General features: G+C 38.0%; 1 protein-coding gene across 3 annotated transcripts in view; it reads left to right on the forward strand.

The window, feature by feature from the left end:
* Positions 1–4662, forward strand: part of LOC122086170 — a 5691-nt gene extending 1029 nt beyond the window's left edge. For 2 of the 3 annotated variants that reach the window (XM_042654901.1, XM_042654902.1), the window contains 4 exons: positions 1337–1634; positions 1710–1870; positions 3019–3734; positions 4363–4662. In XM_042654901.1, the coding sequence (XP_042510835.1) occupies positions 1349–1634; positions 1710–1870; positions 3019–3552 (981 nt within the window). In that variant the 5' untranslated portion in view covers positions 1337–1348 and the 3' untranslated portion in view covers positions 3553–3734; positions 4363–4662. The remainder of the gene's footprint in view (positions 1–1336; positions 1635–1709; positions 1871–3018; positions 3735–4362) is intronic. The other variant, XM_042654903.1, reaches the window with a different exon arrangement.
* The last annotated feature ends 10006 nt before the right edge of the window (positions 4663–14668 follow it).

The raw sequence follows: 14668 nt of genomic DNA on the forward strand, positions 1-14668 counted from the left end.
CCCAAAAAAAAATCTTCAGTTTATACTTCAACTCTGACCGATACCACATATAAATGGTGAGATATTGGCCAAAACTTAACTAAGATTGGGCTGTATTTGCCAATCCAATCCCTGATATAGAGTTTTAAAATTTTAGTTGTAGTACCTAGAATTCCTGCACTAAGAATTTTATACACCCGATGATGTTAGCCATCTGTTCTATTGAATACTGCAAATGTTCAGAAAATCTGGAAAAAAATGGTCCATAAATCCTGAATTGGATGTCGCATGATAGGATCAAGTTGGTATTGGGGCCTGGCATTTTGTCGTTCTTAGGCTCAGAGTCTAGAAAGACAGGAGTTGCCTTGAGTCATATTACATGAAGTGGAAATATTAGGGCATCCAAAGAATTGCGACCTTGAGAATAACCCCAGGTCCCCAACCTCCAGGGAGTTGATACTTGAGACCTCTGCCTAGAGTTGTGAAGTTTGATATCTATTCAAAAGCAGGAATTAGTCTTTGTAATGGAATCTAATCTGCCAGCTGGACCGATTATGATCACCATATCCTATGTAGAAGGCTAGAAGCTAATCAATTCTTGCTGTTTGAGCTCTTGCAATCCAAACTAAGGCTATGTTTGGTTGTAAGGGGAATTAAAGGGAAGGGAAGTGAAATTTTCATACTTAAAAAAGAAATATATGCAATCATTACCCGTGTGACTTTAACTTTAAATCATTCCATAGTTGGTTATAAAATTTCACTTTATTTTGCATCCAAAACCTTTTGCTATAATATGTAAAATAAAAATCACATGTAAAATATATCATTACTAAATATGGTTAAAAAAATTAAGTAGCTTATACAATGTAATGATTATAAACATTTCTTTTTAAAGTAAGAAAATTTCACCTCCCTTCCCTCTAAATTCCCATTGCAACCAAATGGAGCCTAAGTGTTATTCTGAGGCTGCATTTCGGTTTTGAGAGATTCGTCTTCTTCTTTGTTTTTCCTGGGCTGTTAGTAACGTTATAAGGTTTACCCTTTTTAAGATTTTGGTAATGTTTTCTGTTCTTCTGGTCCTAAACCCGGATGCAGGATTAGGGTTACCTCAGGTTGGTAATAGCATAATATCTTTTTCTGAACTATTTTAACATGAATTATGCCCCCTTTGTGCTTCCATAAATGAATGTGGCTCATTTTCTTATTTTCCCCTTTTGTGTTTATCACTTATTTTCCTCAAACTGAGTATTGGTGGCAGTTGTTAGTCATTGATTACCAAATATAACAACTTCGGTAGTTGCCAAACATAAAAATTTAACTTTGGTTTTAGCCTAACCATTATGACCACCTGCTTCAGATATTCCTGCTAATGACTAACCAGGGTGAGAGAAGCTTTATGAATTCAGAAGCTCATCGCCTAAAGAACAGAATGAGACAACAGAGGTACAGGGCTCGCAAACGTGAAGAGAAAGCTAAAAGAAATGGGGAAACAGTTTTACCTGTGGAACTGTTTTTCACAGGTGTGCCGTGTGTGACTAATGGCTTTCCTTTGTCAAGGAATGATATGAGCGCCTTAAACCTAGAGGCTGCTGGAGCCAGGGATGGGACTGGATCTGTTGAGTTTGGAGATGGACATACTGAAAATTTGCGGGAAGGTAGAATCCAGAGGCTTTTCATCTTCATTTTTGTGAATTTACTCTATATAATAATGTGCAATGTACCTAATGCAGGATGCAGTCAAAGTTCTGTGGAGGCTGAATCTTTTCAGGCTAAAACCATCATGGGCCAACAACCACAACAGCAGCACAGTGACTTTCGACTCTTTGGGAATGATGCTGAGGATGATGCAGATATTGCTACTGGAGACCATCAGACTTATTACTCTCAGGAGGTAATGCCTCTTTTGAAATCTTTACCGTGAATCCGTAATCTGATACTCCCTATTTAAGTGGTAAACTATTAGAAAGCATGACAATTTAGTATCTTTGCCACTCAGACTACAGATTAAAAGTTGATAAAGCATGATTATTGTATGAAAGGGGAGGAAAGATTTAGGGAAGGCAAAAGTTTGGGTGCATCCGGGTCCGAGTTGGATATATTGCCATACCTATATTTCTGCAACCCAAACTTGGTCCAAACCAAGACTGATTTTTTCGACGGGGCATGCCCAGAAGAGCATCTCTTTCAGTTACGTGGCAGGTTATATGAGGATGAAATTCATGGACTAGATCCCAAGGTCCCCTGTTCACATGTCAAGTTTCAGCCCAAAAGGATTTATTCATGTGACAAAGTGAAGCACTGAAAAATTAGAGACTACCAAAAGGGTGTACCTGAATGCTTGGATTGCTGAGGTTTTAATGGACATACATAGGAGGGTGAGTGATTGAATTTGGGCCTGAAATTTTACATATGATCAATCTAAACCCTTCCTCGTGGCACAATAAGTTGTGCTCGTCCAGAAAACTATGTGGCTGTGCTTATTCAGGAGAAGTTTTGCCCTATATTTAAGTGTAATTTGCTTCAAAATTGTTGTTTTGAAGATTTGAACCCAAAATCTACAAATAAAATATAAAGCTTTTGCCAACTAAGCTAATACTCATACTTGAACTTGGAAAACTTATTGTTTCCGTATTTTCCAATTTGGACAAAGTGGATCAATTTTGTCCAAATAGTAAAACCCAATCCTGAGCAGGTTTTAAATTCAAACAATATATTTCCATACCTGAATTTCTGGAAGATTGGTTTGATTGGTCAGTCAAAATTTTGCCACCCTTAAAAGATTTGTTTTAACTGTGCTTCAGATAGTGTCAGCTCATAGGATGTACATTTTGAATAAATTATTTATTACGTGATGCAAACCATCCATGGCTCACTTTCTTTTGGACCATTCAAAGATAGTTGTCTTTTTTTCTATTGTCTATCCACAGAAATTTGATTAAGTTACAATAGTGAATATGGAAATCAACCTGGAGAAGTCAAAATATGTGGGTGATTTCCATCTTTGACATGAACCTTCTTTATTTGATTTCAATTGTGCAGACTGTACAGCCATTATCCAAGATGCAAAATGAGTATGGTGTGAACAGTCTCATTATGCAAGGGGGTTATGTGATGAACCCTCTTGATCAAAGACAACATTTAATAGGCCTTAATGACATTATGGCCCGTCGCCTTAAGAATCGAGAACGTCAGCGTAGATACAGGGCTCGGAAGCGTCTTGAAGCTGATATGAGTAGCAATTACCTTCTAAGCCAAGCATCTCCATTGCAATTAGAACCACAATTGAAAGGGGGCATGAATAAGTGCATGGCCCGAATTCATAGCCCCCGAGATTGGAAGCAAGATGCAAGAAAAGGCCAGGCATCAGAGGGACAGGAAAGCACATCTATTGGGCATCTGCTGCTTGCTCCAAATGTTGTAAAAGAAGTACAGGAACAGGCTTTTGTTTCAGAAGAGAGGGGAGATGGTAAATTTCAGTCTGAGCAGCTAGTATGTTCTTCCCTTTCTGAAGTTAATGGGGTAAGACATGGTCGGAGAGATTGGAAAGCAGCTGCAAGAAATAAGGTGGACTGAAGGAATTCTGGTCAGGAGGTCTGTTCTGTTGGTCATGCCCCTCATTTCTTGGCAATGATTTGTTGGCTGGCAGCATGTATATATTACTGATTAGGGTTAAATTTTCTGGCTACATGCCTATTAGCATTGAAGATCTTCAAAATAAGTTATTACTCGCCAAGAACCATTCTATGGAGGATGTGGTAAGTCCATTTACATGTTCCAAGTGTGACGATTTATATAGATTTTCATGAAAGTAGATATTGTCATACACATTTACAATCCATCATTTCTATTTATTTGGATCTTAGTTGATAGATTTGTGTTTTTTTGTTAGGTACTATAGAATTGATGGTTAAGGAAATAGAGTTTTCATAGAAAATGAGTTACACAAATTTTGGACAAGTCTTTTTCCCTATATGATGGCTTCTCTTTAGCATTGTTGTTAATTCCCTTTTTTTTTATTATTATTATTATTATTTTTAAATAAAATCATTTCATCTTGATGGTTGAAATGGTGGGGTGCAAAGTGTGTGAGTTGATAAATGGTTTAACAGTAAAAGGTATTCTGCCATTTTACAAGGAGATATGCAACTAGGGCTATAAGTGAACCGGGTATTATCTGTCCCATTTATGGCAGATACAGATATAGTCATATAGATACATTGATATCGTACCTGATTAAGATGCAATCTCTTTATTCTTCTTGTTTGCACAGATCCTTGTAGCTGATCCCATTAAGTTGGTTTAAGGTTGAGTTTGTTGTTGTTGTTGTTGTAGTATATATTATCTTTTTTCCCTCTTGACTTTTATTTCTCATTTTACTTGCAGATATTGTGTAGAACAGAAACAAACACTAATCAACTATTTGGTCACCCCAGGCTGCAGAAGTGGGATAGTAAATCAGCATTTCTTTGTATTAGGAGAATAATCTGCCTTGAATTTTCTGAGATACAGAAATTGAAGGCAATTCTTGTTAAGAATGACCAGAAAAGGGCGAATTAGTACAATTTATACATAACCTATTTTGCAGAGAACAGGGCATCACTATTAAATTTGAATGTGTATACCCAAACTGTAAGATGTAATATTGTTTGCATGACCATACAAGCGGAGAGACTTCAGTGAGAATATTCTCTCTCTCTCTCTCTCTCTCTCTCTCTCTTTTCTGGAAAGTAATCACTAGCCATGGGATCACTCTATGGTCCATGGGCTCTATGAAGGCGATCCGGATCCCTAACTGAGCCACAAACAATGCCTCTTGACCAATAGCTACATAAACGCATTACAATTTCCCTTTTTGATTGAGAATAGTATATGGGGTGCTGCTGTTTTACCGGTCTGTCTCTCCCCAAGAATTAATTCTCGCTGACTATGTATTGTTTTACTTGGTAATATATTTCAAAATGTTTCCCCAATTGGCAAGCCAGGTAAGAGAGTCCCTGGTCAGACATGCTACATAAAAAAATATCAAATGGCAAATCATTGGATGCTTAGGAGATGATCTATATAGACACGTATCAAATTTCATATCCAAATTCAATTATTTACTTCGAAATATAATGTCATACGCATCAATGCATGCATATCCATGCACGTCCTTCAATAATCATTCGCACCCATATCAAAATCTCAGATTTTTCAATGATTTGTTTTGCTACATTGCCAAATCATATATAGACTTCTACCAAAAAAAAAAAAAAACCTGTTTAACTTTAGACTCTACTAAAGAATGATTAATTAAAAAAAAAAAAAAAACTCCATTTAGACTTCAGACTTTGATTCGACATGTAATTAATGACCTTAGGGATGTACCTATCCTTCAAATTTTAACCCAATCTATTTCATATGGGACTTAATTATGTATTTATGTCTACCAGCGTATTGCCAAGCGAGAAAAGCTTCTCTCTCTTTTTATCTTTTTTTACCCGGCATGTACTTAATTTAAAAAAAAAAAAAAAACATCAAAGAACTCCTGAAAAATTTACATATCTAAACAAAGATAACATCTTTGATAGGAGTGTCAAAACCTAGCCTGATGGCCAGAACTAGTAAAACTGATTAAAAAATGGGAATCAAATCGAATTGATCCTCATCAGATTGGTTCTGGATGAGGTATGATGAGACCTGCTGAAAACATGATCACATTGGACCGACTAATATCCCAACTGAAAAATCTAATCAAATGAATCGAAAAAAATAAAATAAAATAATGGAGTATGAGGTTATGAATAAATGAATTGATTATCTATTGATTTCAATATTAGTGAGAGGATTTGTAATTGAGGGGAATTATTACAAATCAATGAGTATAAGGTTATGAATAGAGAAATTGATTTGTAACAAGGCTTCTATAAATCTTCTTGTTCATTATACAAAATGGTTCATTTTGTGATTATAACGATATTTATCTTCTCACTGATTAGTCACTATTCCTAGTTGTTTACTTGTTTTATAAGAACTGTAGTTATCTTTTCTCACTACGGATTATGAATGTAAGATTTCAATATGATTCAAGTAGAAATACAACCCGATCTAAACTGGTATTAAATTAATACTAAAAAACCGAAATAAACTGAAACCATATCAAGAATGAAACCAAGACGAAATTGACCGAAAATCAAATTCCTTAACAGTTTGGTTTTTGTCTTACTCATTCCCAAATCAAAACCGATTCAGCCCAACAGAAATCAGGCTGAACCAACCATATGACACCCTTAACAATTAAAGGAACCATAGCCCAAGATCGGCATGGATGGTCATCAAATAAAACCAATGGAATACCTCCAACGGATCTACTTAATATCAACAATCCCATCTCTCATGGCCTTTACTATCCTTGCTGAAGTCTTTTGATCTACGTTCTGGCTTGCATCCTGTAATTGCAAATCCAAAGATATATGATCAGAAAAAGTTTTCCTTCCCTGCTCAGTGAAGGAAGTGACTACCATCACCCCCTCCCTAATCTCCCCCTATTGTATGCCTTGGATGGACCACGGTGAACTGATGTCTATTCACCATAGTCTTAGGAAAACTAACTCTAACAAACAATGGAAAATTAATGTTGTATGATCCATGGCTGGTAATTCAAAATTGTTGGGTCCCGATTGACACTGAGAGGGGGGTGAATCAGTGTGCCAAATATTTTTTCATTTTTCAATTGTACCCTTGATGTGGCAATCACTATTTGCACTTCAATAGCACAGTCTACTGATGCTGCCTAGAGCTGCTATGTATACTACTGACCATTCTTACTGTTGTATGAAATTTGCTCACATAACTTGTATTGCTGCCCAGAGTGTCTCATAAACCTCACACAATAATCACTGTCACATACATACACAGTCGTATGCACATCCACACTGCACAACCAAGTGGTCAGGTCTACCAGATGTACACACCCATTCTGTAGCCAAGCACTCCAATCCACAATACAAATACGAGCATACACATCCACAACACAAGAAATACGTGCTTCGGTCAGTTGCCTACATACACAGAGTAATGTCAACTATCGGGCTCAGTATTTACTCAATACTAATTATGACTGCACCCACAGCCAAGGGAACAGATTCTCAGTTTCCACCAATGACATATAATGGCTAGGTCTTCACCCTAGTTTTCTCATGATGATATGAGAGGCCGCACCCACGGCAAATAGGTTTAGGTAGTTGTAATTACCAAGGAACACATAGCCCTTGTGTCCAGCACCCATTGAACATAAAAAAAAATAAAGTTGGGCTTATAACAATGCCTTATAGTGAAGCACTCATACATGCAAATTTCCCCCCAAATAGACTACAACTATCACTTAGGCATTTTATCAAACATCTTGCCTACAATGATTTATAATAATGGAAATTTGACAAAAGTGAGGTTACCTTGGCAAGGAGTAACCGTCTGAGATGCAATAATATCGATCTCCACTTTATGCGAACCATAACCATGTTGTCTCGGTGTCGCCAATGCTTCAACCCCGGTTGACACTTGGGTTTCTTGAAACAACTCACAAGAACCAAATTCTAGGTTCTTGTTATTCTTCTTTCTTTTTTCTTTGTCTTTACTTTCATGGAGCAACACTGACATTCACATTCACACACACACTCCTCTCTCTCTCTCCACTTCTCTTCTTCTAGTCTTCCTTATAAATAAAGCTTTAATGGGAAAATAATATTCTCAACAAGAATCATCAAACTCCATTAATTGGATTTGAGAAAATCTTTCTTAAGAGGCATTCAAGACACACACAAAGAGAGGAAAAAACTTATTCTCTATTTCCCTCTTCTTTTCTTCTCTTCCATTTTCTTTTTCTTTCACTTAGCAACAACCAATAGAGCTTGCTGCCTTGGTTTCTAGCAGCTTCCTAAGCCTCTAGTGGGGGCTACGGATGAAGTGCAAGAGCATGGAAGTCTTTCATTCAAACCCTTAGTTTTTCACGAGCTTCAACTGAATTTTTTGACCACATCAGCAACCCCTCTGCCTGATTTCTTCCCTCTGGTGTGTAGAGCTCGGAGAGATGAAGAATCGCTAACTTGAATCATCCAAATCCGAGTTAAAATGAGGGAGATATGACCATTTGAAGTTAGAGCAATGAGATAGCCTGAAATAGAATCTTCATAGGGGTGGCGTAGGCTACACCGGCGGAGCGCGCAATAGAGGCGCCGATCTGGCCGTAGATCTCATCAAAAGGCTTAATCTGAGCCGTCCGATTGAACCAATGGACAATAGATCTAAACCATAGATTTTGAATATCGATGACATCATCATGACGTACGCGCTGACATTGTCAGAAGCGTTGTCGATCACCGATTGGTTGATGTATTGAGTTTCACGGTACGCTGTCGGCTAACTTTAATAAAGCTCCATTGATCTTGACCATTAGATTGGAACCGATCTGATATGATTGGCTCAGATTAAGATATGGAGAATCTCTTTATAGATTCTATGCACATGCGCTACACACAATCAAGACTAATATGGTGAGGCGCCACACCATCATATCTAATACACTTCACCAATGAGAAGTTTTGGATAAGCATCTTCAACACAAGCTCTTGCACGAACCGTCGGATCTAAATCTTACTGACGTGGCTCAATCTGAGCCGTGTATTAAGGATCCCTCTGATTCTCTTATATACACATAAGCCCCTGCCTTCATATTTTCAGTGCTAAACACCCCTTATCAACTAAGACCTTCAAAATCTCAAAATTACATAAAAATCCTTAAAATTTCAAAAATAAATTCCAAAAAATCCACCCAACACTAGAGTAGATTGATGAATTTTTGGTTTGGATTTTCAAATCGGTTTTATGAAAATACTTATAACTTTTTCATACGATATCTGATCGAGATGAAACGAAGTACGTTGAAACCGTAACTAGACGCTCTACGACTTTCTAGAAGACTCAATTATCTGACTCAATTATGTAAAAAGACCAAAATGCTCCTAGACCTTTCCAATGACGTATCTTTCTCATACAGAATCGGAACACGATGAAATCAGAACCGTTGGAAAGATTCGATTTTTTTTTGTATTGTTACATGGAGAACACTTCCTTTAAAAAGTTCATCTTCAATACCGAAATTGCCCTCGACTGTCACAAATGTCGTAACTTCTTCATACGGTATCGGAATGTGACGAAATCAAATGCACTGGACTAGGTAAATTACAATATATTTTTTTCATGAAGAACTGATCTTCCAAAAATGTCATTTTCATTACTGAAAATGCCCCCGAGCATAAATAGGCAAATTTTGCCAGTTTTGACCTAGAAACCTGCACCACCTACTAAGGATGTATTAAACCACTCCATGCATACCAAGCGGCTCTGTTATCTCATCGGTGATACTGGACACTGCCATATCATTATTTCATCTATGTCACCCAAACTGACCACGTCATCACCACCACGTGGACGGATTGCCAACAAGGACAACCATAAAACAACAAAAATAAGGGTAGATCATTAGCAACTGAAGATGAAAGAGAAATAATTTGAAAAAGACATAAATTAGTAGTCAAATGTATACAAAGAGCACTCCCATTTATATTTGTTTCGAAAAATGATATGAAAATAAAAATGCCAATACAACCTCAGCCTCAATGCTACAAAGAGCACAAGTATTGCCAACATAAACAAAAGAAGCTAACTTTTTCTTAGTCAAGACACCATCAACTAGAGACTTCTACAAAAAAAGAGTGTTTAAATATGAACAAGGTCAATTTTTAATATAATGCCTTTTATGATCTTAAAAGATATTGATAGAAAGATACATCATCTCTAGAAAATTAATAAATGCAGGAAAGTGGTGGGATGGATGCTATAGTACAGGACAGTCAAACAACTGTTTCAAGATTGTAAAAGAATAAATCAATATTATATAACTATATTACTCAAAAATTCTGCTGATATTAGTAGGAATTTTGGAAGTAGAGCGAATGCGAGTAACAAGTCCAAGGAACCCATGTCACAAAAGGGGCATTCGTAGAGGGACGTGGTCACAAGATAGAGAGAGGTGTAGTGCTCTCTCTCTCTCTCTCTCTCTCTCTCTTCATAAATCCAATCATTTTTTGATTCATTGTTTCAAGTTTCAGAAATCTAATTCGGTGGAAAAATTATGAGAACCTCTATTTAAGGAGAGTTATGGAAAGTTCAGATATGGTTCTTGGAACAAGAAACATGCAAGCACTCTTTCTCAGAAAAAAAAAAAGAAATGCAAGCACTCTTTCTCTCCCATAGATGGGGATGGAGAAGGAAGTGTAGGATGGGATTTGATGGAGTGGTATAAGGGAGTGAAGGATTCTGGAGAGGGGGTGGTTTGAGGCTGCATGGGAGCTATGTCCAATGAATGGGGCAAGTGAAGATGGCAGAGGAGGTGATGGAGATGGAAGTGGAGGAGGAGAAGAAGGTGGTGGCGCAAATGGTGGAGTGAGTGATCGAGACGGTGGTGGATGAGAATGTGGCGGATGAGAATGTGTTTGCAATGATGGTAGTGGGATGGGGGTGGTGAGCTCATTGGTGGCAGGGGTTGGGGAGAAAATAATTGGTTGTGGTGGTAGTGGTAGAGATAGCAAGAGTAGCAGCTGCAAGCCACCGTAGGTGAGGGAGGCGACTTTCTAATTATATCATATATCATATAATAATGGGAAAGAACACTTCCTCTCATTGTACATTAGACGTCTGTCTTTTCATAATCTGATTTCACTTTCCCCTTGTGTGTAGGGGCATAGGGTACACTAAAAGGTAGCGTTGTTTTACCCTAATAATATAAGCTTCTTCAATGCCAAAAAGGATTGTAAAAAATGGTGCACATCCATGTACATAATTGTTGGATGGGCATGATAGTGTATGATAATGACACACATATAATCCACAAGTGTCACCACGTCGTAGGGGACCACGTACGTCCTACATATTAACAAACCAAGAACTCTCCACTAAGTTATCATCGAATGAGGACAAACCATGCGGTTAGTATCATCTCCTATGTAGACACAAGTCTCTCCTCTCCTATCCTTTAAATAGATCATCAGCACCCAATTAAGGTCCGAAGTCAACTTCTTTAGAAACAAAACCTAATTGTCTCTTCCGTCCTCGAACTTTGGCATCAGTGAGTTTCTATTGAAGTACACTCCGACTGTCTCCATTACCTTTCGCTCATTTGGCTCTCTGTGTGCATGTTATTTGTTGGCATGGAATTTCCCCTAAGTTACGGTCAACTGACCGTATGGTTGAGTGTGCAGGCATGTCAGAATCTTTCCTGATCAGATTCAATGATAAATCTGATTTCGACCAAGTGACTTTGGCTCTCCTCTTGTTCCAATTGGTCCAGGGACTTTTGGGCACTCAAAAACCGCCAACGGACAAAGGAATAAACACTGATATATTTCTTGTAAGGGTTCTGAGTACAATGCACTCGGGTCTAACAACAGACCCTGTGACAAATGTGTGAAAATAACACAAAGAGTCATATTCTATCTCTATCTCTACATAGCAGAAAGTAAAGGAATAAAAGGAATGAAAGAGTTGCAGTATGGTTGGATTTTTGTGTGTTGTTGATTGTCCTCTTTTGGCTGATTTTCTCTCCTTATATACTTTGAGGATTAATCATTCCACCACACACACCATTAGCCCACTTCCCCATTAGACTGGGTTCCAATGCACCTATGACACTTGTCCCTTGAAAAAGGTTCTCTACGTGCACCTTCTCAACTGTCCTTAAGTGTTGGTGCCACATCGCTCATGGGTGGTGGACTTTTTAAAATCACCAGAGTCATCCCTAGTTTCTTTTCTTCATATGAACCACCCTTGGCCATGTCATCAGGTGCATGCTTTTCAAATTTTGGCGCCAACACTATCTCAATTGAAATTTCCATGGCAATATAAAATACATAGTCCTTCATCCCATCCAACAATTTGGTGATCAATTGTGCATCATACACGGTCGTGTGTAAAACTTTTTATTTAAGGAAATTTATTTTTACCTCTCTTCATGTTTGCCTTTAGTGCATTTTCCATCTGAAGTTTCATTTATTACATTTAAACCCATCGAAACTAACACCATGAAAAATGTGTTAATTTTTCAAATGGAAAAGATGATTTTACCCTGGAGATAGAATAACTAAATAAGGCCTTCCTTTGTGCCTTTGTCTTCATCCATCATCATTGTCTCTAATGGCGATGGTCGACTCTCTGGGTTATTCGAAGATGGATGAGTAGATCGCCATCCAAGAAGCTGCTTCGGCTAGACTAAAGAGCATGGAACATTTGATCCGTTTGCTCTCCCATCAAAACCAGCAGCAGAACCAGTTAGAGTTAGGCAAAAAGAATAACTAAATAAGGGGTAAGATCTCTCTTCTACAGGTAAGAGAGGATGGTTAGAGTTTTTCAATGGTTTGAATCTCTTGCAGATGGTGTTTCCACCGACTTTGTTCATGTAGTTTGAATCTGTCGTTTCCATAACTTTCCACCGACTCTGTTCTTATTAAATTCTCATTTGGATCTTCAAAGAAATCCAAATGATATTCAGATTTTGGGGGCGGAATTCATCAAGAAGGAAATGTTTGAGAAATGGAGGACTGTGATATTCCGAAGCCACCTGAAAAATTACCTTCTTGCTAACGACGATGGAGAAAAGGTTCGTCAGAGTCGCAACGGATCTTCGAGAAACGCGAGGTGGACGGTGGAATTTGGAATTAGTGGAAGGGAAGAATAACGTGGTGCGCCTCAAGAGTTGCCATGGTCGCTACCTGACTGCTTCTGAAATGCCCTTTCTTCTTGGCATGACAGGGAAGAAGGTAAACCAGTCCATGCCTTCCTCCAAATGGGAATCTTCGATAAAGGCGGGTGCGGATCTATGAATAGGATCTTGGGTACTATTCGAAATTTCGAAGAACTACGTGAAGGCTGGAAAAAGCCCGAGCCCGCTTACAGAAAGTAGAAATGGAGGCAGATGAGTTTCGAGTGAATGGGTACTTTGAGATAGAACGAGAAAAATTAAATGTGGCAAAATGTTAAAATGTGCCAGAAAAAACAAGGGAAGAAAAAGGGTAAAATCGTCTTTTTAATTTGAAAAACTAACACCTCTCACTGTATTAGTTTCGATAGGCTTAAATGTATTAATACAATTTTATATTCAATCCCAAAAGGTATATTTGATCGAGACTTATGACCGATTCCATCCCAATTCAGCTGATCCCTATCATATTATCAACTTCAACCTCCACTTGAGGGACTCCTTGACCTCAAAGATGATTTCCCCAAAATTCCTATAATTTGACACACATCCCCAATCATCGTTCACCACTTTTTTTTTTTTGGGTGAATATACCACTCACCACTTGACTTAGAGCAATTTCGTAATTTTAAATACTAAAATCTTAATCGTAGGAATAATTAGGGCTAAAACAGGGCCAAGTTTCTTACAATCTTAACCTAACCCTAGATCCCAAAACTCAACCCAACCCTAACCAATCCTGTCGGGTTCATACTTAGGACCAACCCTACAGGGCTCAGGGTTGGGCCGGGTTGGGTCGAGTTGACCTTGGCTGGTCTTCTTAGTAAAATAACATTCCGATAAGTATAACATTTGAAAATTAAGAAAATTGATAGATTTGAAGCAAAGGGTTTTTAATTAAAGCTCTAAAATGAATTCCTCCATTAGACTATACTTAACGTGATATTTTATCATTCTTTCATGGAGATTCCATGTGTCCTTATTTTTCTATGTGACAATTTTTTTAATCCCCTCCATCAAAAGTCAACATATTAAGACACCAAGTACTGCAAAGCCCCCGCCTCTCCTTATTCCTTATTTCATGGCTGTAGGGATGAGTTTTTCCTTTGGCTTTGTGCTATCTCTTTTGGCTATATTGTTCTCTACCATATTCTTGTTATACAAGAAATTCAATGACAACAAAAAACTCCATCAAGAAATATGGCTCTCCCTTGGCTAGGAGAGACACCTGCATTTTACAAAGCACAAAAATAATCAGGGTTAGACTTAGGGAGGGTTAGGGTCGGGCTGGGTTTTCTATGCCTCAACCTAGGCCCGGTCCGGCCCAACCCCACATAGGATTGGGTCATGTTGGGCCGGGTTGGCTTTCATAGTCGGGTTAGATAGGGTTCGGGCTCAAGGCGGATTAGGGCGGGCTCGGATCATCAGGGCTAAACTTACACCCTTAGAAATAATCATCGTCATGTTATCGAAAAATGAATAATCATCCTGTCACCTTTGTTACGTATATCAATTATATGAACATAAAAATGTATCTAACGGTATAATGGTAATTCATTCATACCTTTACAATTCCCTTAATTTTTTTCGGAGGTTGAATATACTATACTTTCTATCACCTAATTGTATATGTGAGCATTCAATTTCTGTTTTATTTTTTATTTTTATAAAAAATTCAATTTTGACCTATTATCAATGGATCCATTTTTTTTTCCACTGTTTGACCGATCAAGAGGTTCATCCTCCCCAACTCCTCAACCCCTTAGCCCCTCAAGCCCCCTTCGGCACATATCTAGCAGCTCGAAGACCTACATGCATCTTAAAGGCACTCCAACCATTAGATGTGACTAACGTGTCTCCCAATCGTCAGATATGCGCTGAAAGACTGATGCATCTCTT

Source organism: Macadamia integrifolia, chromosome 8 (assembly GCF_013358625.1).
Source record: "Macadamia integrifolia cultivar HAES 741 chromosome 8, SCU_Mint_v3, whole genome shotgun sequence".
In the NCBI taxonomy this organism is placed as follows: Eukaryota; Viridiplantae; Streptophyta; class Magnoliopsida; order Proteales; family Proteaceae; genus Macadamia; species Macadamia integrifolia.